The 23,490-nt window shown below is 41.4% G+C and overlaps 1 protein-coding gene across 14 annotated transcripts; it reads left to right on the top strand.

The window, feature by feature from the left end:
- The first annotated feature begins 1,137 nt into the window (after nucleotides 1-1,137).
- Nucleotides 1,138-13,082, top strand: LOC311250807 (uncharacterized protein). Of its 14 annotated transcripts, none has more exons than XR_014621326.1 (18): nucleotides 1,138-1,244; nucleotides 1,404-1,603; nucleotides 1,713-2,077; nucleotides 2,287-2,428; nucleotides 2,518-3,191; nucleotides 3,352-3,458; nucleotides 3,558-3,716; nucleotides 3,863-3,904; nucleotides 3,993-4,085; nucleotides 4,208-4,282; nucleotides 7,086-7,174; nucleotides 7,266-7,368; nucleotides 10,719-10,835; nucleotides 10,924-11,075; nucleotides 11,191-11,677; nucleotides 11,762-11,856; nucleotides 12,009-12,038; nucleotides 12,767-13,082. XR_014621326.1 is itself a non-coding variant. In XM_084342868.1 (18 exons), exons 14-18 carry the CDS (start codon nucleotides 11,221-11,223, stop codon nucleotides 12,780-12,782), a joined length of 327 nt encoding a protein of 108 aa, XP_084198994.1. In that variant the 5' UTR covers nucleotides 1,138-1,244; nucleotides 1,404-1,603; nucleotides 1,713-2,077; nucleotides 2,287-2,428; nucleotides 2,518-3,191; nucleotides 3,352-3,458; nucleotides 3,558-3,716; nucleotides 3,863-3,904; nucleotides 3,993-4,085; nucleotides 4,208-4,282; nucleotides 7,086-7,174; nucleotides 7,266-7,368; nucleotides 10,719-11,075; nucleotides 11,191-11,220; the 3' UTR covers nucleotides 12,783-13,082. The 14 variants fall into 14 exon arrangements, 5 of the variants coding, with proteins under 5 accessions (XP_084198994.1, XP_084198996.1, XP_084198992.1 ...); XR_014621327.1 differs by having other exon boundaries at nucleotides 10,719-11,075; nucleotides 11,191-11,310; nucleotides 11,586-11,677; XR_014621328.1 differs by having other exon boundaries at nucleotides 10,719-11,075; nucleotides 11,191-11,310; nucleotides 11,438-11,677.
- Nucleotides 13,083-23,490: the final 10,408 nt, after the last annotated feature.

Here is a 23,490-nt window from a genome sequence, read left to right as displayed (position 1 = left end):
AGGAAGTTTCAGGATGATGCTCCTCATATTTGATGGTAAGTCCAGCTCCTTCATATGCATCATTTGCTCTGTTAGATTTGAGCATCCTCTGAGAAACAAGGAGAATGATTGCAGTGCTTCAATGTCTTCACTTTTAACAGGTGTCCAGTTCAGAATCTTTTCCATATAAGCAGATGCAATTTTATGCTCATTTCCAAAATGTTCTGCTAGAAGACCTTTGGCCCTGTGGTATTCCTGCTCTGGAGGTAAATGTTGACAACTCTGCACTAAGTTTCTTGGTTGCCCCCTGGTGCATTGTTCAAGAAAGTGCAAACAGTCGCTCCAATTGTTCGTCTTCTCCTCCACTCCATTTTCAAAAGCTGTGATAAAAGACCTGAAACGAAGAGGATCTCCATCGAACACAGGGATATTTCTTGGTGGAAGGACAGAGGACAGATTTTGCTGAACCAGTAGTGCAGTGATATCATTTTGTCTTTGCATAATATTTACAATGTCATCCTGATAGTTGTCAGTCCTTGCTTGGGTTTGAGGGAACACAGGTAGTGTTTGATTTCCAACATTTTGCATCACTTGAACTGGAGCGTCAACCTTCAATAAAATCTTTTCCTCCATTTTGTTTGCTGGCCTTTGTTTAGGCTTAACAACTTGTGGTTGAGATGGATGATCAGGCACAGCTAGAGCGTTAACCATTTCATCCACTTTATCTGGAACAAACACTTTGTTTTACAATTACAGAACAAGACAACCAGTGGACGGATGCTTGACACGTTGTTATTTTTTAATGACAACCGCTACCATTACCAAGTAGTGAGAAGAGCTTTCCACCACTTTTTGTCACTGACAAATTTCCAGTTTGACTATTCTTGCTACCAGTGTGGATACCACCCAGCAGTGGTAGTAGGAGATGCAAACTGGAAACTGGCCTTTGATGTACCACATAAGAATGCTTTTCTTTTCTGTAATTCATCTATAAAACATTATGTTAATAATGAAGACTCACATAACTGATGCACATATAAAAGGTTTGCCTGTATGAAATACCTTCTACTCCCTGCTTTTGCTTCTTTGTTGCTGTTGCATATTTGGGGTTGTCATGCCTTTGTAATTATTTGAAAAACCTAATTTGCAGTTGGAACATTTAAGAGGCCTGACCCAGACTCCATATCTGAGAAAGATTTGGAAGTGGACATCCTCAAGGTGTGGTCTGATCTAGACAGGTCTGATTGCAGAAGGCCTCATATCAGGTTGGTGCAACACAATAACAGCTTTTGATGTCATCAAAACTGTAAAAAGGTGTTCAAAGTTCTTGGTCAATGTTATCAATGTTACACTTTAATGTTTGTGTATGCAAAAGCAATACAATCTTCGAATATATGACTTAACAGTGTTATGTTTTATAAAAGGAACATCTGTGGCAAACCCGTACCACACATCAATAAGACATTCTTCTTTGGCACCTTGGATGGGACCGCAGACAAGAATTGGAAGTATTCTTCCAAAAACAGAGGTGAAGAAGGCATTAAAAAAGAAACCCACTGACATCAAGCATCCGACCAAAACAATCAATGAGGACATCATACTTGATCTCATAGAATCAAAGAAGGTATACATTGTGCTTGGTTTACTGTGTTTATCAGCAAGCATGTATAAACATATATACATTAAGTTTGTTTAAACATCATGTTATTTTAATGTGTCTTTTCGATTTACAGCCTCAAAAAAAGGACCTTCAGGAAGCTTGTCATGCCCTTGGTGTGTCCTCAGAGGGATCAATTGCGAACATGATAAACAGGCTTCAGGAGCTCCTGTACTTCAAGGATTGTTATGCCCCTAGAAAATGTGTGCCTTTCTAGAAGGGCATAGTTCTGTGTCATTTGTTTATTTTCGTAGCCATAGCAACATAGTAGCAGTTACGGTTCTGTGAGCAGTTTCAGTTATAGTGGCAGTTACAGTTGTGTGAACAGTTTCAGTTATGTGAGCAGTTACAGTTGTGTTAGCAGCTACAGTTGTGTGGGCACAGTCATCAGTTCTTCAATTAGCAGGCTATTCTTCCTCCCTCTTTGCTAAAGCAACGTCTGTAAGTATTATTCATCCAGCAACATAAAGTTATGAAGCAATTTGAGTTTATGTGAATATTAAGACTGCTGAGATGCCAATTGTGTTGCAAAGCTAAGCTAGCTCTATATTTTGCTGCCACTAGGATAGCTAAGCCATGCTATGTATCAAATACTGCTGTGATGTTTGGTTGTTTAATAATACATACATTTTGCTGTATTGTGATTTTAGTTTCACAAGATTCCTAGTAAACTTCATGGAAAGTAATCATCTGTGTCCTGGAGTTTCTCGGAGTGTTTAAACTGAAATGGAAATTTAGCCCATGACAAGGATGTTTACCCCAAACTCTTTGTGAAGCTTCAGAAAGCTGGTGGTGAGAACTAGCTTAGTATATGACTTTGAAATATTTCTTAATGTCCAATAACATGATTGGGCTGTAAAATCTTTTGTGCTATTCTTTAGGTGGTGTCCTCCATTTCTCTTGTGTGCACGGCGTTGTGCACTACTTAAACTTTCTCTTCTGGACGGAGTCTGCAAGAGACCACGCAGACGAACTGCTCAGCTTTAAATACTTCCCAACTTGTTACATATCAGATGTAGCAGGACAGGTTGCAAGGCACACCAACAACCGTACCAAACAACTGTTCTTTAAAGACAACGATGGAAGACTCTGTGCCCCGACATCGGACAACGTACAGCGGGCAACAAAAAAAGAGCTAGTGGTTGACCTGCAGTGGGTGAAGAACCTGAGGCCCGCATTACCACTGCAGGAAGAACCAGACAGTGACCGGATGTCAGCCAAACATCCAATCACAGGCACCAATGAGCGATACTCACTCTATGACAGATTCCATCAGAGCAACCACAAACGTCCAGAAGAGAAATTAAGGAGCCTCAACATCTGTCCCACCCTACGGACCGAAGTTAATTCAGCAGTTGCTGAGCAGTTCAACCGCGAACTGGCAGCTGTCAAGTACTCTGTCAAATGAGTGAGCCACATTTCAAGCAGACAGTAAGGGTGATGATTGACCTCCACAATGACAAGATTAACAACAGTTTTAAGGCTGAAATGGAGGCCCTATGTAAAACCCAATTGTGTATTGGTGTGCGTGGGATGCTGGGACTTCAGTCTGCTGGTAAGTTTGGTCAATATCCAATATTACATAGTAATATGCCATAAGATAGAACTGTATCTAATCGTTATGATGTGGCCCAAACAGGTGAAAAGATAAATGTAGTTACAAACTAAACATGTTTTTTCTGAAAAGTATTACTTTGTTCCTTGTTATTCATTAGAGGGTAAGGAAACTCTCCTTCCAAGGTCAGAGGGCACTGTCAACATCCAACCGGACAGCAAGTCTTCATTCATAGCACAATTGTATGCTATTGAAGACAATGACAAGGTAATTAATAGATCGCTGAGCCATTTTCTTTCAGTCTAAAATGAAGTAATAAATGGAAGGTGTCAACAATTACTATTTTGTCATAATCTGTGTGTTAAGGCAAAACTGAAGGATTTACTGTCTGGGTCGCGTGATGAGAAGCAAATACTGACTTATGCCACAAGGAGATTTCCAGTTACAGTCAAGGACATTGTCTGTGTTTGCCCACTGGAGTTGTTGAGTCAGTCTTCAATGGTTATGCCATGATTGACTGATGATGTAAGTTTAACAAATAAATCTTGGTTTTGAACTAATATACAATCAACTGAACTGCAAAGACATCAGTGTTTTTGTGAAGAAGAAATGTTTACTTTATACTGTTATCACAAAATCTGAATTGTATTGTAAACATTTTTAAATTCCAGGCAGTTAACTACAGAGTGGCACAGCTGGCACAAGAAAACATGGTGATACATTTAAATTTCCTCCCTTTATGATTTTGGAATGTTTCTTTAACTTTTTTTAAAAACATGAATGCTATGTTTTCTGTTACAGTGTGGATCTTTAGGTACGTTTGACTTCGTTTTGTGGCACCGCGAATGGTCAAACAGCGAGGGAGTCAGCGACCGAGAACTGAAACGCATCCCTGTAGGTCCTTTTTTGACTCTTTTTTTGTTTAATAGAAGACACTGTACAAAACAAAAATGTTATTAACCAATGTTATTAACATAGACTGTGCTGTACTACCTGATGTTATTTTTATGCTGTAGGTCTCGGACAAGCTATTTCTCCCCAGAATTGTGGGCCATTCTTCTCCAGAGACAGGGAACCATTTCATTCTTTGGGTGAGCCACCACTGATTTAAAGCTTATAATGTATAGTTTTACTTATATAGAATTGGATTGGTAAAGGTTAGGTCTGTATGATATTTCTTATTGAAGTGGTTTTGTTGAACTGCCTACATGAAATTATACAGAATGAGCTAAATCCCTACATTTAAACTGTAATGTTAGTTGTAGGGCTGCCACAAACGATTATTTTGATAGTCGACTAATCACCAACTATTTTTTTACGTAAATTGAATGTATAACATACAGTTTATCGCACCAGCATGCAGCTGCTCTTATATAACAATCATTAGCTTTCAGCTTGAAGTGTTTAAGGTATATGCTAACTAAAAATGAAGACAATTAAGATGATAGTTCATTAAACCTTTAATGAAATATGCTTGTAGCAACAAACAATTGTAGCATAAAGTGCAAACAGCTGAGTAAACGGACAAGGCACTGGCTGACCTAAGGAATTATTGAAGTTTTTGTCTCACTGACTCAAATATAACAAAAGTGCATTTTGTGCTCAGTGCTCACAACTGTATTCAACTTTACTACACTCCCAAACTGCACAAGGCTCTTGTTCCTAACGCCAGGTTCAGACAGGACGCGGAAGCGCCCCGATCGGCTGCTAAGTCATTTTCATTTCGGCGCCCATGTTAACCGATGGTGTCGTTCACAAAGGCAGCACCGAGGTGCTCTGCCCCGCTGCCAGCGCGCGCCGTGCAGCGATCGTTTTGGCGTCTGGTCTAATTGTTTCGCGTGCCGCGGCCGAATGTGTCAAGCCGGGCAGGAAGTCAAACAAAGCAACAACGAGAAATCCTGTCGATTTTCAAAATGAAACACATTTCAAAATAAAACTATTTTCGATAATTAAACACCCCGATTGACAGAAAACTACTATTACTATGAAGTGGACATACATTTACAGTCGTCAGGAAAACATGGCGTAATCAAATCGTCATCGCTAATGTTAACGTTTACAGCTATCAATATGAGTAAGTAGTAAGTTAGCTCTCTGTTTACGCTAATGTTAGCAGCTAACTAGCCAGTTAGATTAACGAGACGACGGTCCCTCTTCATCGTCGTATCAGCCACAACGTGCTTCCTTTTCAGGAGCTCGTGCATCACACTTGTGCTGCCGTGAAAGGCAAGTTCTGTCTTGCAGATATTGAATTGCACAATTTTTTCTTTTGTTTTCTTAAAATGCTCCCACACTTTTGAGCTCCGTTGCCGCCGGGTAGCCATGATACCAGAGAGCCCGTCTGGTATAACTTCAGGGCCCAGTATTTCAAAAGTGATCTGACAGGATTATCCTGGTCGGATTGGATTAAATCTAGATCTGATCTGAAAACTGGGTATTTCAACACAGATCCAGAAAATCCTGATCCTGAAGATCAGGATCCAGCTCTGGTAATCCAATCCTCCCTTGAACCCAGATAAAAGGCTGGATTTGGGTATTTCAAAACACAAGGCAGATATCTGGATCAACTTGATACCAAAATTTCAGGATCATTTGAATCCCACCTCAGAGGTGGATTTGACTTGGATTGACAAAGTTTCAGCTCCACTTCTCCCAGATATTGTTACTCAAGATGTTCATTACACTTAATCTAAAGTGTCAGTGTTGTACTTTTAACAAATAATTAAAGTAATTGTAAGAAATTTAAAACATAGTAAAATATTTTAATTTTATTTAAATCACTGACCAAGGTATATACTATGAAAGCAATGCTATTACAATTTTGAGCAGTTTCAAGCACTTTATTCAAACTCCAATTACTTGAAAACCTTAAATGTATCAATGCAATTAAAGCATTTCCAAGGATTTCCAGCACTCGCCCTGTTGTAGCCGAGTGTCCATGGCTGTGAGTGGACTCTGAAAGTAGGTGTGTGAGTATCTTAATCCACAATCCTACATTGTGTTTATGTACACAACAACATGACAACATCACCAGCATTACTGTAGCACTCTGACACTTCTGAGCAAACCGTGTAGTTAATACTCATACTGTGTAGCGTCATGTTTTCTAAGTACTGCAGCAGGTCTGTGCACATGGAGCCTATTTAGAAGTCTGCTGTGTTGCCAATGACGTGACGCTAACGACAGCCCGCTAGCTGCTTAACACACAAGTCAATGGAGCCGGGCTAGCTCCTGCTAGCACGGCCGCGGCTCAATTAGAGATCGCTACGGCCTGGTTTTAATAAGGTGACGATTCAAATAGTTGGCTTGCATGATATGTTGGTTGGCGTCCGTATGGTCTTTTAACCGCTGCACATTAGACGACGGTAAACTCAGACTTTTGACGTGAAAGTCGCGCTCTCAGCTACTCCTTTTGCGGAGTAGTCCGCCATGTTTTCAGATCGCGGAGGCGGAGACTTGAGATCTGGAAATCCGTATCCGGCCAGGTCGGGATCACGGTGATCCACCCTGCCAGTGTTTTGAAATACTCAGATAAAGTCAGCAGGATCACCGTGATCCATGACTGAGAAAAGCAGGATTTCATTATCCGGATTACTCTGATCCAGATTACAAGTTTTGAAATACTGGGCCCAGGTGACACCACGGCTGACCCAGATTACCACTACTGCGCATGTGTGTCAAGGACAGAAGGCAGACATGGCAGTGGAAGGTGCCGCAGCAGTTTTGAGAGAGAAAACAAAGTTTAAAAAAAATAAAACGACGCGTCGACTATTAAATTAGTTGTCGACGATTTTAATAGTCGACATAATCATGACTAGTCAACTAATCGTGGCAGCCCTAAAAGCTTTATCTTATTTCTAGGAATACAGTGATGACAGATTTATTTCCTTGTAGGTGTTTGACTTCAAAGCAAAAGAGATACGTGTATATGATTCACTTGCTTCCTACACCAAAATCAGCATAAAAGACATGGCCCTTCTAAAGTGAGTCACATAACATACAACATTTATAATGTATTGGTAAGGTAATATGACAGTATGATAATACCTATTGCCACCTTTTATTTTTTTTTAGCAACGTCTTCAGATTTTCAGGCGGCCTTCAAGCCTGAACAGTCACATATCCCTCACAGTGGAAGCAGCAGGACTCTGTTAATTGTGGAGTATTTGTGTGTTCTGTAAGTCCCAGTTATATAAGGTCAAGGCCGCTTTAATGCACGGGCTTACCTGGGCTGAAGCCCAGGGGCCTCCCAAGTTCAGGGGCCTCCCATGTTCAGGTCATATTGTTTTTTAACTTGTCAGGTTTTCTGTCAATCACTCTAATCGCACGTTAGTGGCTGCTGATTGATCCAAATTAGGAGTGACCCACGTGGCCTTATAGCCTATGGCCCGTGGGCTTACCTATCAGAATGTATATAGTTAGTTTAGGGGTGTGTCCCTCTATGATTGAGTGACATCAAGTGGAAAATGTCAGGGAGGACGTTTGAGAGTGGTGCCCAGAAAAGAAAAAAACTTATTAAGAAAGAGTTGCGCGAAAAAGAATTACTGAAGAGCATCCCAAAGCTCACCGGATTTTTTAAACCAGCTGCTGCTGAAGATGGACCCAGCACCAGGGGAAACTCGCCAACTCACACACCGGAGGGAGCGGAGGAGGCGCAGGCCGCGCAGGTGGATGTAGCTGGAGAGGAGCAGGGGACGGCCCGCAGCAGTGGAGGGGAGGAGGAGCGGGGAGCACACGACGAGCCCCAGAGAGAGGACCGGGCTGCAAAGCAGTCAGGGGGAGACGAGTCAGATGACCCATATAACAGTGACCCGGGCCGCTGGGGAAACAATATTGACGCAAAAGTGCGTGCTTATTGGGCGAAAATGGGACCGGAGTCCTGTCAAAATAAAGATGCTAACATGTCGGCATCGGAACGCCAATATAAACAGCAGAGAAGATTTTTCTCAAAAATGCATTTCAAACGCAGACTCAGTAACGGAGAGTGTGTGCCCAGAGAATGGCTCTGTTATTCACCATCAACAGGTAGTGTGTTTTGTTTTGCATGCAAAATATTTGGCGCGAACAAGGAAACGTCAGCATTTGTTAGTGGGGGTTATTTTGACTGGAAACATGCTAATGATCGTATAGCAGAACATGAAAGCTGTGACATTCACAGAAAAGCCATGATCGCTTACATCAGTCAAGCAGCTGACAGTGGGACAGTGGACTCAGAACTCAAAAAACAGTTCAATGAGGAGTGTGAATATTGGACACAGGTTCTACAGAGAGTTGTTACTGTTGTGAAGTTTTTGGCTGAACGGGGACTTGCTTTCAGGGGTGACAGCCACAGGTTTGGAGACACCGACAATGGCAATTATTTGGGGTGCATGGAGCTGATCAGCCAGTTTGATCCTTTTTTAAAGGCTCATATTGAAAAATACGGAAACGCTGGCCGAGGAACCCCATCCTACCTCTCCCTGAATGTGTGTGAGGAATTCATACAGCTGATGGGACAGAAGGTGCTCGAGGAAGTAATCAGAAGAGTGAAACTCGCAAAGTATTAATAACTGTAGAGGACAATGTTATGACAATGCTAATAATATGTCAGGAGCCTACAAAGGCGTGCAGGCCCGCATCAAGCAGATCAGCTCATTGGCACAGTGGGTACCCTGTGCAGCACATACCCTAAACCCAGTGGGGGTCAACAGTGTGAACTGCTGTGAGGAGACTGAACAGTTTTTCAGTTTTGTACAAGCTTTGTTCAACTTTTCCTCAAAGACCACTTCACGCTGGCAGATGATCAGGGCAGGGTTGCAGCCCAATGAGAATAAAAGAATAGAGACTTTGAAATCACTTTCTGACACAAGATGGTCAGCGCACGCTGTCGCAACCAAAGCCCTATCTCAGAATTACGCAGGGATCCAGCAGTCATTACTCAACATTGCTGATGATAAGCAGCAGAATTTGAGCACAAGAGAGGAGGCTAGGGCACTGCACAAAAAGATGAACAAACTGGAAATTGCATTAATGTGCAACATGTGGAATGCCATCCTGCAACGTTTCCAGGGTGTGAGTACTGCACTACAAGCAGTGGAATTGGATCTGTGCAATGCTGTGGATCTGGTTCGGTCATTGCGTGAATATGTAGCAGGCTTCCGGGATCAATTTGATAGCTTTGAGACAGCTGCAAAGAACATGTCCCCCATTCTGTCTCATGAGTACAAAGCAGACACTCAGCGAAAGAAAAAAAGAAAGAGACAGGCTGATGAGTCATCTGAGCCTGAGTGCGAGCTATCAGGCCGAAAACGCTTTTGTACATCTGTGTATATCTATGTCATTGACCGTTTAGTGTCAGAACTGGACAGAAGATACCAGTCATACAAAGATGTGTGTGAAAACTTCGGGTTTTTAAATGGGTTGCACTTGATTTCCCCCCAAGACCTCCGCTCAGCAGCATTGAGCCTGCAAAGGAAATACAACAGTGACTTGGAAGAGGACTTTGTGGAGGAGGTGGTACAGTTCAGAGAAGTTGTACAGGATGAAAATGTGAGCAGCACGTCTGCAGTGGAGTTACTGAAATTTTTAAGAAGAAGAAAACTCCATACAGTGTTTCCAAACACAGACATAGCTCTACGGCTATTCCTGACTATGCCAGTGACCAACGCGAGCGGAGAACGGTCCTTCTCCAAACTGGGCTTGGTGAAAAATAGACTGCGATCAAGCATGCAGCAAGACCGAGTCAGTCATCTTACACTGATGTCTATTGAGCATGACATCCTTCGTGATATGGATTTTAAGGACATAATTAGGGCGTTTTCTTCCAAGAAGACCAGACGAAAGCACTTCTAAAAAGGTAAGAAAGTGCTGTATTTATAGCTTGTGCAGGTTTTAAATTGTTGTGGTTGTGCATTGTTTTAAGAGAAATGCACATTTGCTTAGATGTTTGTCTAGATTATACTGCAAACCTTCTATAAATGTTGCTCAGTTTCATCTTTTTGGTACCTGGCATTAGGCCGTGTTGCTATCCATGGTGCTGAATGGAGTGTGTTTGTGTGTCAGTGCAGTGCATGTGATTGGTTCACAGGGCCCGCTGAGGCCAGAGAAGAGGTTCCTACTTTGATCTGTTGCTGTTCTTTGCTTATGCTATTATTAGTTATTATCAATGTTTGTGCAGACAGGTGATGGTTGGTGATGTTTTTCATAATATCGTTTGAAATCATACTTTCCAACATTTTGGTTTTATTATCACCATAAGTTGCTGTGTGTGGTAACAATAATAATATTATGGTGTTTTCTGGATCAAAAAAGGAAAACTCACTGTTGTATGTCTGGAAAGAAACTAATGCATTTTATGATGTAGATTACCTAGATATTACACTTTTTTAAAATGAGACTCTATAAATCGAGGGGATGGAGGGCCTACAAAACCTCTCAGCCCCGGGGCCTAACATTAGGTTAAGGCGGCCCTGTATAAGGTACTTGACTTCCTGTTTAGCATTGGTGGTCTGTGGGTTTATCAAAATCAATCGTTTTGCTACTAACTAGGCTGCTGAAAATGAGGTGCGAAATCTTGAGGCCACTGCAGAGGCTCTGACTCTCAGCCAGTGCAGGGCTCTTCGTCTGCACCATGCAACACAAATGATCAAAAATGTGAATGCTAAGGTTAGACTACTTGATCTCTTCATGTCTCAAAATCTTTACTGGTAATAAAGCAAATGCTTAGGTTACAGCAAAGGTCTTTGTCACACAGGACTTCCCACTTACTGCAGCAGAAATGCTACAGATGGAGCAGGAAGAAGTTTAACTCCAGCAGGCTGAGGCCAAAAAGACAGACTCCAGCAGCCATTGCCTGGCATGGCAAATAAAGTCATGTTTGTTCCAGCGAGCAACTGGGACAAACAGGTACATCAGAAATGACAACCTGGAATAATTATAGAATTATGGACCAATTTTGTAGTACTTCTAAAGTTGAAGTGTGAAGTATTAGTGAAGTTGTCTCACTTCTGTTTTTCACCAGTGTCTTCCATGACCACATAAAGCACTACGCATGGGTACAATGCACAGCTTGCAAAAACTGGCTGCATTTTCAGTGTGCTGGTGTGCTGTCCTGTCTTCAAATAATTGCAAACAACAGTATGTGAGTGACCAATATCTGGAAATCACGACTTTCTAGAATTTATATTCCAAAACATACTTAAATTTTTGTAAAGATTTTGTAAGTAATATATGACAACTTTTAGGGAAGAAGTTCTTTTTTTTGACAGAGAAATGCTGGTGAATGGGAGGAATGACATGACTTACCAAATGTTAAGTAACAGTACTTTTAGGCAGAGGATGGGGGAAAGAGAGGAACTGATAAATATTGACAATATTGTTTTTCCACGTTTCATCTTTACTTGTTAACCCAGACAGAAGGATTTATTGAGCGACTGGAAAAAATCCTGTCAGTGCCCGGACCTGTAGCAGAGAAGCAGCAATTCCTTTCACAGGTCATTTTGCCAGAGGTGAGCTAAAACATATTATTATTATTACTGTTATTGTTGTTGTTGTTGTTGTTGTTATTGTTGATTATCATGTTTGTTTTGTAGATTTTGATTAAGTGGTTGCAAAACAACAGCAACATGTGCCGATACCAAGCAGAATCTTTGCTTATGAAGAGCACATCTTCCCAGGACAAGACAAGGTAATGGTTTGTGTTGTGGCTGTGCATGCACAACATTACTTTTATCTTTTCTGTCTGTCTTGGCATAAATTACTTTTGCAGATCAAGTTAACATAATTGCAGAATGTAGCATGGATTCATTTTCAGATCCTTATCTTTTACTGTTTTTCCAGAGCTGCAGAGATACAGAAAGCTCAGAAGAGGTAAGACATTTCTAAAAACAATCAATCAATCAATCAATCAATCAATCAATCAATCACTCTCTCTCTCTCACACACACACACACACACACACACACACACACTCTGGAGATTAATCATGTGAAACATATATTTCATGTATGAAAGTGTCAGTGTCATATATATATATTAGGAAGACATAAATACAGGCAGATTTGATGTTGGTACATAGATTGACTGACTAACTTAATTTCTGCACTCAGCAACAAAAACTAACTATATGTGAAGTTGCTCTGATCCACCTGAAACTGGGTTGCTGAAAGTACTAACTTGCTTCATACTATTAAATGCAATACACAGCAACAACAAAGTTGTTCTGGTTTTACGGCTTTGCCATCACAGCTGTTCAGTGGCCAGAGCCCACTTCACTTGCTCAAAGGCGACACCTGATGGCGGAAGTTGTACATAACGTTCACAATCACGAGAACATTAGTTTGACATTATGAACCTTGAAGCTTAGATAGACACCTGTATATGTTGGCAGATTAAGTATTTTATATGCAAGCTCAATCTGGGAGGTGAATGAAGTAGATGTTTTAAATACAGAATTTAACAACTGTAAGGTCTTGAAGTATTCCGTTTAAAATTATGCACTGCAAATGCTCAATAATTTTGAGGCATTATTTGAGAACAACACAAATATGTAGCCTACTATAAACTTTGACCACACTGAATTTTTTTGTTTTCTTCAGGAAAATATTCTTTTGAGACATGGCATGACTGCAGCTGACTGCTGCAGCAAAGAACATTTTGAGGGCAGACTCCAACCTCCTGCTGTCCTTTCAATGGACGAACTGGAACAAGCGGAGATCCTCAGTTCACTAAAACAATGGGGAACTGACCACAGTGATGAAGATTCTCCTGCACAATTCTTCACGTTTGCCTTTGAGAAAAAACAGGACTATGACCAATTCTGTGCAAAAATGATGGATGAAGCAAATTACAAAGTGTTTGCCAGATTTCAGATAACTTAAAGGCTTAAAACAACAGTAATAAAAAGACTGAACAAAAAAAGCTAAATAGTGTCTTCTTTACTGTGCTGTTGAGACTGACAGAACAAACAGGGAAAAAAGCTACCCACACACACAAAAATCTCAACTCTAGGTTTTTTGATTATTAGGGTTCAGCAGCAAACTTCTATAGCCCACCCAATCCCTTCCCCCCCCGCGCACCCCCACCCCCACCTGCGGTTTTTGGCTTTCTTAAATTCTAACAATATTGACAGCTTTGATTGTGCTACATTTGCACGAAGTCTTGATTAAATCAAATTTACTATCAAAAACTAGCCAACGTAAAACCAAAGTCACCTCATCCTGTGGCAGGTGGGTGGCAACGGCATGTCGGTAAATGCCGTGGTGGTGGGTGGCAGGAGAGAGAGAGAGAGAGAGAGAGAGAGAGAGTTTCTATACATTGACCCCGTGATTTTGGCATTCATAAATTCAATAAATATCTAGTGCTCTGATAATGCTACATTCTTGTGTGCTAAGTCTTTATGGTTAAATCCCTTTTTATTATCGATTTAACAGCCCCACAGTCACTTCATCCTGTGGCAGCTGCTTCAAACAGCTTTAGTTGCCGTGGCAGGTCGGTAAATGCCGTGGCAAGTCAGTGGCAAGTGCCTCATAAAGCTGTAGTTGCCGTGGCAGGTCGGTAAATGCCGCGGCAAGTCAGTGGCATGTGCCTCATAAAGCTGTAGTTGCCGTGGCAGGTCGGTAAATGTTGCGGCAAGTCAGTGGCAAGTGCCTCAAACGGCCTCAGTTGCCGTGGCAGGTCGGTAGATGCCGCGGCAAGTCAGTGGCAAGTGCCTCCAACGGCCTCAGTTGCCGTGGCAGGTCGGTAGATGCCACGGCACCTGAAGATGCCACAGCAAACAGCTGCCGCGGCACCTCACGGTGCCACCGGAAGTGTCACGGCTAGATGCCGCTGCCACGATTTGCGCTTGCTCTTTCTCGAAAGATCTTTAAAAAAAGATTGACGCTGGTGGTGGAGATTGAAGGGGATGACAGAGTGACGATGATGGAGCTCCTAAGAAAAGTAAAGGGAGAATGTGGAGAGTTGATTGGGTGCAGATTTAAAACACCAAAAAGCTACAAGCTAACTATGAGGGACAACATTGGGAAAGCAAAAATCATGGACAGACTAAAAATCAAAAACAATGTAATCATGGTGAGGGAATTGGGCATAGACAAAATGGTGGTCTCTTTTATTAATTTGCCCACTTATATTGAGGACATGGCAATACTGGAGAAATTAAGAGACTGGGGAGTCAAACCCATATATATTGTTAGATACATGCTTTAAATGTGGGAAACAGGGCCATTAGGCCTGGGAGTGCACAGAGCAACAGACTGGAGGAGGAGGCTGGAGTAAGGAGAGGTGTAATGATGAGAAGCAGAGCCACGGTGAAAGTGGTGAAGAGGAGTGGGCCGGCAGGAGAGGAGCAGAGTGGGGCAGGAGAAACAGGAGACGATGAGGAGCAAATGCGGGAAAAAAGAGGAGCAGGATGGAGCGGGAAGGTGGAGAAGAGAGGGACATGAAAGTGACTGTGAGCAGCGTGGACAATGTGTCGGATGGAGGAGAGCGGCGTGGGTGAGAGAGGGATGGGTGGGGGATTGGATGGGGAGACAAGCGGGGTAAGTACGGGGGGACAGGGGGGAGGGAGAGGGGGGACAAGTGAGGGTACCAGGTGAGAATGACTAGGTTAGAGTGGACGTGTCTGATGTTACGGACAGTGAGGGAGATACCATGGAGAAGGTGGGAGAAGTGAGGAAAAGACCCATGACAAGACGTCAGGTGAAAAGGCTGGACAAATCGAAAAAGTACTAAATCATGACCGGTGGCAATTTTGGTGAAGAGGGGAGTGATTGAGGATGTAAGAAAGAGTGTGGATGATGGGGACGGGAGAGTGATTGGGATTACATTTGAACACATGGGGAAAAAGTTTTAACTAATGAATGTATATGCACCGAATGAGGAAAGAGAGAGAAGGTGGGAGTGGGAGGAATGTGTGGTGACAACTGTATGATTGTGGGTGATTTTATTGTGTGGTGGCAAGGTTGGATGCTTTATCGAGTGTGTGTTTCAGGAGTGATTCATCCAGAGGTGTGCTGAGACAGGTGATGAGAGAGAAGAGACTGATTGATATGTGGAGAGATAGAAATCCAGAGGAGAGGGGTTTTTTCTACCATTAAATGAAAACACATGATTTCAGCTTTCCAAAGATATAAGTTACTTCTATGTGAGGCAAAGCTTCGCGGAGAAAAACAGCTTTGTAATGACTTAGTTGCTGCAGCTGGAGGCTAACGTTAGCTTACTTTGACTTTCATGCTAATTCGCGGCGAAAACAAAGCATATTCTTGGTTGAATAACTCACACACTATGCATCCTAACGACATATAGAGACCATTAAATGAAAAGCTTTCCAAATGTGAGGCAAAGCAGAGAAAAACGGCTTTGAAATTAAAGGAAAAAAAAGTGGAGCATAAAGTGAGTTACCCTTGATCCAAAAGATTGTTCATTTACTAACTCACACAACTAATAGAAAGTTGCGACAAGCTGTCTAATATTTTAGGCTAATGATGTTAACTTACCTTTGAGCTCTTCTATCGGTATGTGTGTCAAGTCGTAACATTATCCACCATAAAGAGAATGGTATCTATCCACCTGTTGTCTCTTCTTGATCCCACAATGCAGCGCGGTTCAAGCACAATTCAAGTTTTGCAGTAATTTGTTCTGTTATCACAAAGGATGTTTTGAATACAGTATTTTACTGTGAAATAATACAGTAAAATGATGTGAAATCCTGGTATCAGTTTTTTCACAGTAATTTACTTTGTCTGCATCTTAAAAAGGAAGGTGTCCAGGTTGCATTCCTCCAAGAAACCCATTTGAATGAGGAGGAGCACAACAAATATCTCTGGGAATGGGTCGGACGGGTATATTTTACATCTTATTCTACAAATGAAAGAGGTGCAATTATATTAGTTCATAGATTGTTGCCATTTACAGCTAAAAATAGTTATAAAGATACAGACGGAAGGATAGTTCTAGTAAAAGGAGAACTGTATGGAGAATCAGTATTGTTAGGAAATGTTTATGCTCCTAATGTCTATGACGCAGACTTTTTTGCCTTCCTACTCAGTAAAATTACTGAAATGGACTGTACAAATATGATAATTAGAGGTGATTTTAATTGTTATTTTTCCCCCTCTCTAGCTAGAGACCCCCATCATAAAGATCAGTCAAAATCTGGCAGAGCACTACAACATTTTCTTGAGATATTTAACCAGTTAGATGGTTGGAGATATATGAATCCCAATAACAAAAATTACACATTTTATTCTCCAGCTCACTTGTCATTCTCACAAATTGACTATATATTTATATCTGAACACCTAGCCCATTTGGTAGAACAGTCTGGCATTGGATCCATTGCCCTTTCAGACCATGCTCCTGTCACTCTGAAAATGCAGCCTCTTAGGCCCCCAGAGCGATCGTTCTCTTGGAAAATGAATGCATCACTGTTTCATGACGATAATTTTATCAAATTCTTGGAAACACAGACAGACCTCTATTTAGAAGTAAATGACTGCAATGACTCTGATCCGAGATTGGTGTGGGAAGCTTATAAAGCTTACATGCCAGGCATGATTATATCATTCTCTAGCAAGAAGAAAAAAGAGCACGCTCAAGAACAATCATGAATTGAAAAGAAAAGAAAAAAAATTAGAGGAAGATTTTCATAGATCCAAATCGGATGGGGTGCTTAAAGAGTTAAAGGAGGCAAGACTAATGTTGACTAATTTACTAACAAAGAAGGCTGAGTCTGATATTTTGTTTGCTCGACAAAGATTGTTTGAATTTGGAAATAAGCCAAGTAAGTTCTTAGCTCGTCTTGCAAGAAACTCTCCCCAAAAAGCTTTGATTGCTGCAATATCTGATGAGGATCAAATCCGTCAAACAATACAAAGACCAATGAATGCTTTCAGAAATTTTATGAAATGTTGTATACCTCAGAATTGGACAACGATACACTTACCAGTAATCATTTTTTAGATGGCTTACAGATGCCTCAGCTAACAGATGAACAAGCTAAACTGTTGAAAAGACCTGTTATATTAACAGAAATTGATAAAGCAATCTCCTCACTCCAGTCAGATAAAAGTCCAGGGGCTGATGGATTCTGTGTACAGTTTTATAAAAAGATGAAAAGTAAAATTAACAAACTATTACAACGTATGTTCAACCAATCTTTTGAACAGGACGAACTCCCAAAATCTACGTGCTAAGCTCATATTATAGTTATCCCTAAAAAAGGGAAAGATCCAGAACTATGCGCTTCTTATCGCCCGATTAGCCTACTTGGAGTGGATGTAAAAATACTTTCAAAAATAGTGGCTAATCGACTAGAAAGAGTGGTGACTGATATAGTTAATGCAGACCAAACAGGGTTTATAAAAGGCCATACTTCATCAAATAACACAAGACGTTTAGTTAATATTATTCACTATCTTAATTTTAATCAAACTCCAAGTGCTATAGTAATGATGGATGCAGAGAAAGCATTTGATCGCATTGAGCGAAAATAAATGCTTGAAGTGTTGAAAAGATTTGGCTTTCAATCATATTTTGTTCAATGGGTACAGCTTTTATACAAAATGGTCACTGCCTCGGTCTTAACAAGCCAGTTTTCCAGGTACAGCTCAAGGGTCACCACTATCACCTCTGTTGTTTTCTTTAGCTATAGAGCCATTAGCATAGCTATCCGACAAACCTCGAATATCAAAGGAACGGTCATAGGAACAACACAGCACAAAATTCTACTGTATGCGGATGATATCCTCCTGACATTAACACCAGACCCACCAAACTCAATACCTACGCTAATCGACTGTGTGAAAGAGATTGGTCAAATCTCTGGATATAAGGTTAATTTTACAAAATCTGAAATCATGCCTCTCGGTTTTTCGTGTGAGTATGAACCTGACTTTGTAAAACCCTTTCGCTGGGCACCAGATGGATTCACATACCTGGGGTTAAAATAACACCTAAAATGTGTCAACTTTATGCTGAAAATGTTAACCCCATGGTAAAACACATTAAGGACAAGGTGTTAAGTTGGAAGAAGCTTCCTGTATCCTTTCTTGGCAGAGTCAATCTTATGAAGATGATAATTATCCCCAAAATGATTTATCCTCTATCTATGCTTTTCATAGCTCTGAAGAGAAACAACATTAAAGATATAAATAAAGCTCTCTCTGACTTTATATGGGCTGGCAGAAAGCCTAAAATTAATTTAGATATTTTACAACTACCAAAAGAACAAGTAGGATGGGGCCTCCCCACTATACAATCTCAATGCAAGCCAGAATTATCTCAATATGGGCAACTGCTCAACCAAAGCTACCATGGTTTGAGATTGAAGCAACCTTCTCCAAACCGTAATCTCCTGTCAACTTTCTTGATAAATGCAGGAGTTAACTACCAATTATGGGGAAAGAAATTTTTTTAATTACTAATGTGGGTAATACTTGGAATTCTCTACGGAAATTATTAAGGACTAAACATAAATTGAGTTGTTTAACAACAATGACTGATAATCCTGATTTAAATAGGGGGGGCATTTGATCTAAATATCAGAACTGGAATGAAGCAGGAATTTACCATATTTATGACCTTTGGGGGAAATTTAAAACATTTGAATCATTACAAGCAACATACAAACTACAAACAAAAGAATTTTACAAATACCTTCAGGTCAGACACTATGTATATACTAAGATGGATACTATTAGAAAAGACTCTTTTAGATAGTCAAGGTCACTTTGTCTCCAAATTTTATTCCAAGCTGCAACATTTGAATACAGACAGACTATCATTCCTACGGAAATCATGGGAGACTCATGGGTTAAAAACAACAATAGAGACTGAAATATGGGAGGAAATTTTACTTCTACCTTCGAAAATATCCATATGTAACAGACTCAGAGAAATGCAATATAATATCTTACAAAATGTCTATTTATCTTCATATGTATAGTAAATATACAGCAGGGGCCTCCCCAAACTGCCCAAAATGTAAGACTATTTTAGGGACAAGATTTCACTGCCTCTGGGAATGCGAAACGATTTGACGGTTTTGGCAAACTGTATGTGATGAGGTTAGTGTGATAATCAAGCAGCAATTACAACCTAATCTAATATCATGTCTATTGGGATATATCCCTGAATCTCTAAGATCACATAAGAACACTGTAAATGTTTTGCTTATGTTGGGCCGAAAGGCTGTTATGACAAAATGGGTGGGAGATGAACCTCCTTCAGTACATCTATGGAAGTCTGTGATATCAGACTATATTTCTCTAGAAAGACTAAGATTTGGTATAAATGGTCAGAAGGACCTTTTTACAGCAAAGTTTGGCAAAGTGTTGGAGTACCTGGGAACTGCCTGAAATGTTAGGCCTAATAAGGACCTTTGAGATGGGGGCAGTGATGTTGGGACAGGGAGGTGTCAGAGTTCAGGAGCTGGACTGCTGTGGGGACAAAGGTGGCCCTCCTCCTTTGTGTTCTGCAGCGTGGACAGCACAGCCTGCGGCCTGGTGGGAGCTACTCAAACACTGAGTGTAGAGTGTGTGAGGGGTCATGTAGGATCCTGTGAGCAGTGCGGATTGTTTGTTGGTCACAGAAAGCAGACAGAGCTCTAACAGGGTGTCAAATGATTTTAGAGCAGACTTTGGTGATGCTAAGTAAACGTGTCCATACATGCAGGCTGATGGAATAAAACCAGGAGATGAATGAAAATGTTAGGACACTCTCGATGAAGGAGTGGTAAAAGGTCAGGAGAATGACTTTATTCATTCCAAACGATCTCAGCTTCCTCTCTGGTGGCACTTTTTCAGGATCTCCGCAGTGGTTTTGGAAAACCTCAGAAGGCCGTCAAAAATTGTGCCCAAGTACCTGTATTCCTCCACCACCTCCACAGGTTCCCCCAGATGGTGGTAGTGATGGCCTCTGCCAGTTGTATCTGCTTGCTGGAGAATGTCACAATCACCTATTTAGTCTTTGTTGAGTTCAGCTGGAGACAGGCGCCCTCACACCACCCACATAGCAAAATTGGTCCAGCCCAGCTCTGGCCCACATAAGGCACTTGCACTCGGCTGACATACGGCAAAGAATGACCCAGTGGTCCAGATATGGACCACTGCAAACACACACAGTTGGTCCAGAGCTGGCCCATGTGTAAGCCAGCTCTGGCAAACCAGATCCGGGCCACTGGGGGGCCGTCATTCTTTGCTGTATGTCACCTGAATGCAAGTGCCTCAGTTGGTCCAGAGCTGGCCCATGTGTAAGCCAGCTCTGGCAAACCAGATCCGGGCCACTGGGGGGCCGTCATTCTTTGCAGTATGTCACCCGAATGCAAGTGCCTCAGTTGGTCCAGAGCTGGCCCATGTGTAAGCCAGCTCTGGCAAACCAGATCCGGGCCACTGGGGGGCCCGTCATTCTTTGCGGTATGTCACCCGAATGCAAGTGCCTCAGTTGGTCCAGAGCTGGCCCATGTGTGAGCCAGCTCTGGCTAACCAGATCTGGGCCACTGGGGGGACCGTCATTCTTTGCAGTGTCAGCCAAGTGCAAGTGCCCCATGTGGACCAGAGCTGGGCCAGACGTCAGCCTAATCAATGCTGCATCCCGGATTAAAAAGCAACAGTGGTACAATTATACAAATGACTTTATTTTCACAGCTAATTACCAAATTACATTTCCAATATTGAATAATCAATGCAAAGTTTTATCAGATAAGTGCAATATGCATCGGAACATTCAGTACTTTTTTCACAATTCAAAAAGCAGTAACATTTTAACACTGAAAAGTTGTGTAGTTGGCAGTATATGACTGCAGCCATGCTGCATTCATGGTAAACACACACCCTTCATAATAAAAGCACAGTATCAGAAATTATAGACTTCAAAATAAAAGTCTGACTTTTTTCCATTCACATATACGACCCACTTGGGTCCTGACCCATCAGTTGAGAGCCACTGGCATAGACTGTTCAAAAACATACAATGCAGCAGAATGTTGCATAATACCTTAACATATTTTTACATCATCTGTCAGCAAACACAACATGTCAAGAGTCTACAGAACATTATTACAAATTTAACATTCACTGCCATATCTTCAGTTTAAAAACCAACATTGAATATTTTAGACAAAACAACTTGGCATAGACTTTCACACCATGCATAGGAACATCACGTCTCCATGTGTTCCACCAGCAGTAGCACCTTCCAAAGGTGAAGAGTTCAGATCAAAAGTCTAAAATGCATTAGGCATAAGAGCTTCTCTCATTGTCCATCCTTCTCATTTACTCACTTCCTCCGCTGTTCCCATCAGGTGCTTTCTGCAACCATTTTGTAATCCTGGTCTCGATTTCTTGGTCTGTGGCATCAGAAGTCAGACACACACATACAAACACACAAATTAATGAATATCAGAGTACCGTTCACAAGTGACACATCTGATGACTAGCTCAATAAATATGATTACATTCCAACAACCATCAGTGTGTTTGGCCATTAACATGCATCTCCCAGTCCCCCAGTACACATATAAAGCACGAGGGATGTTCCTGATTAAACGACTGGTCATGTAAACGTTTCAAACATCGCTTGTCGTCACCAGAAATACTAGTCGGTTAAACTGTTTTACCCGCATCTAGTGTAAAAGGTGGCGGCGAGGTCCGGCAGTATCTTGACATAGAAAATGAAAATAAGGATGTAGCCTGTGTCAGAGTAAACTGGCATACCGGTATAAGTGCTCGACCGGAGCAATGCATAACCACATTCAGTACAAGCATGTGGATGTTATCCTGCACGGAGAGCAGACTGCTGCTAGCACTGCTAACGGTAGCCACACTCGCAAACCAGCATGTCAGCGTTTACCACCTCAACTCGGAGACACCATGGTCCTGTTCGGTCAGAGAAGATGACACATTTCATTAACATTGTTCAGTTCATTAATGTGTGCCACTAAGTGCCAACTATATCAGCATTTGGTTGTTGAACAGTGGGAGTGGGAGTTCAATTGTGTTCAGTGATGATGGAGAAGCTGCTGCTGCCGAGCTAAATGCCATCCCAATGTCTGACAATGCATGAAACATGACGTATAGCAACAGCAAAAATATTAACAGTAATGATAGCAATAGTAATTATTTGGGGGGGGGGTGCAGCTGTTATTTTTTTCTCTGAGTGGGGATGTTATGGAAATTTGTTTGGCAAGATCTGAAATAAAGATGTTGAGATCGACTTTTAAGGGTTTTATTCTTTGCAAAGACAGTTCTCAGTCAAACAGAGTGCAACGCAGTCTGCAAGGAATGGAACAAATAATACATTGAACAGAGGGTTTTTGTAGAATGTGTCAGAACCCCTATAAGTGAACTTTATCTTGCTGAAACAGATTACAATGTACACCAAGGTCAGCAACAGGCGTCAAAAACAAGAATCAGACGATGTTAGGTACGAACATGCACAAAATTAATTGCTATTGTATCAGACAGAGAGCACAAAACAGTAGAAATGAATAAACAAGTATACACTAAAAATTTCCATTACAGGGATTTACTCTCTCACACTTTGAAAACCCCTGATTTAGACTAATTGGTTAGTCTAAAAAAAAATGTGTTTGACACACAGCAGCTTCACAAATGGCAGCCCCCTGCTGTTGCTACAGTAGGTACATCCATTCTTGTGAGTCACGTGAGAGTCACGCGCCTTTTTAGTGGAGGATCAATTGTATTTTCATGAGAAGCGGCAATGTGCCCAAACAACCACCAGGTGGCATCTGTGAGCAGGAGGACGACAACATACAGCAGCAGGGAGCAGTGAACATGAATGGGAAATGGACAGACAATATAATAATACAGTATAGTTTTTCAATGAGAAAAATGTAACAATGGCAGCTATACGTCTCACTCAATTTTTAGATCCTCTCGTCAGCTCCAAACACACCTGTCTGCACCGCGATTACAGACCACAGCATGGTTTTCCACACAGCAGTTAATTAACTCAGTGTGTGTGAACTTTCAATAGCCTATTGTCACTTTCAGGCTGGGTGATAAAACATAATGATATCCTGAAATAACTTTTCCTCGATAGAAATAGGCTACAAGACGCGGCCGATAGAAAGTCGATAGGTTTCATTCATTTGACAGACAACACAAACAGTGATAATGAGACTGGTGACACCCTAAGCCAGCCAGGTGACGCACAGCACAACAAGACACACTGCGTCGACATGTGCTCTACCTCCCAGTCTGCGAGGAATGAAACGAAATGAGCAGAGAGGATCTTTACTTAACGAAATGAAACAAAATGAAATTTTGTTTCATTTCGTAAAAATAAAAAAAAAATAAAAAAT

The sequence above is a fragment of the Pagrus pagrus genome (assembly GCF_965226575.1).
Source record: "Pagrus pagrus genome assembly, chromosome: 21".
NCBI classification, from domain to species: domain Eukaryota; kingdom Metazoa; phylum Chordata; class Actinopteri; order Spariformes; family Sparidae; genus Pagrus; species Pagrus pagrus.
The sequence above is the reverse complement of the archived record's forward strand: the minus strand, read 5'-3'. Positions and strand labels throughout refer to the sequence as shown.

Coding starts and splice junctions, on each gene's coding strand:
- LOC311250807 (XM_084342867.1), top strand. Junction 4,086..4,207: donor GAGAACTGAAACGCATCCCT/GTAGGTCCTTTT, acceptor TTTATGCTGTAG/GTCTCGGACAAGCTATTTCT. Junction 11,678..11,761: donor CACAGGTCATTTTGCCAGAG/GTGAGCTAAAAC, acceptor TTTGTTTTGTAG/ATTTTGATTAAGTGGTTGCA.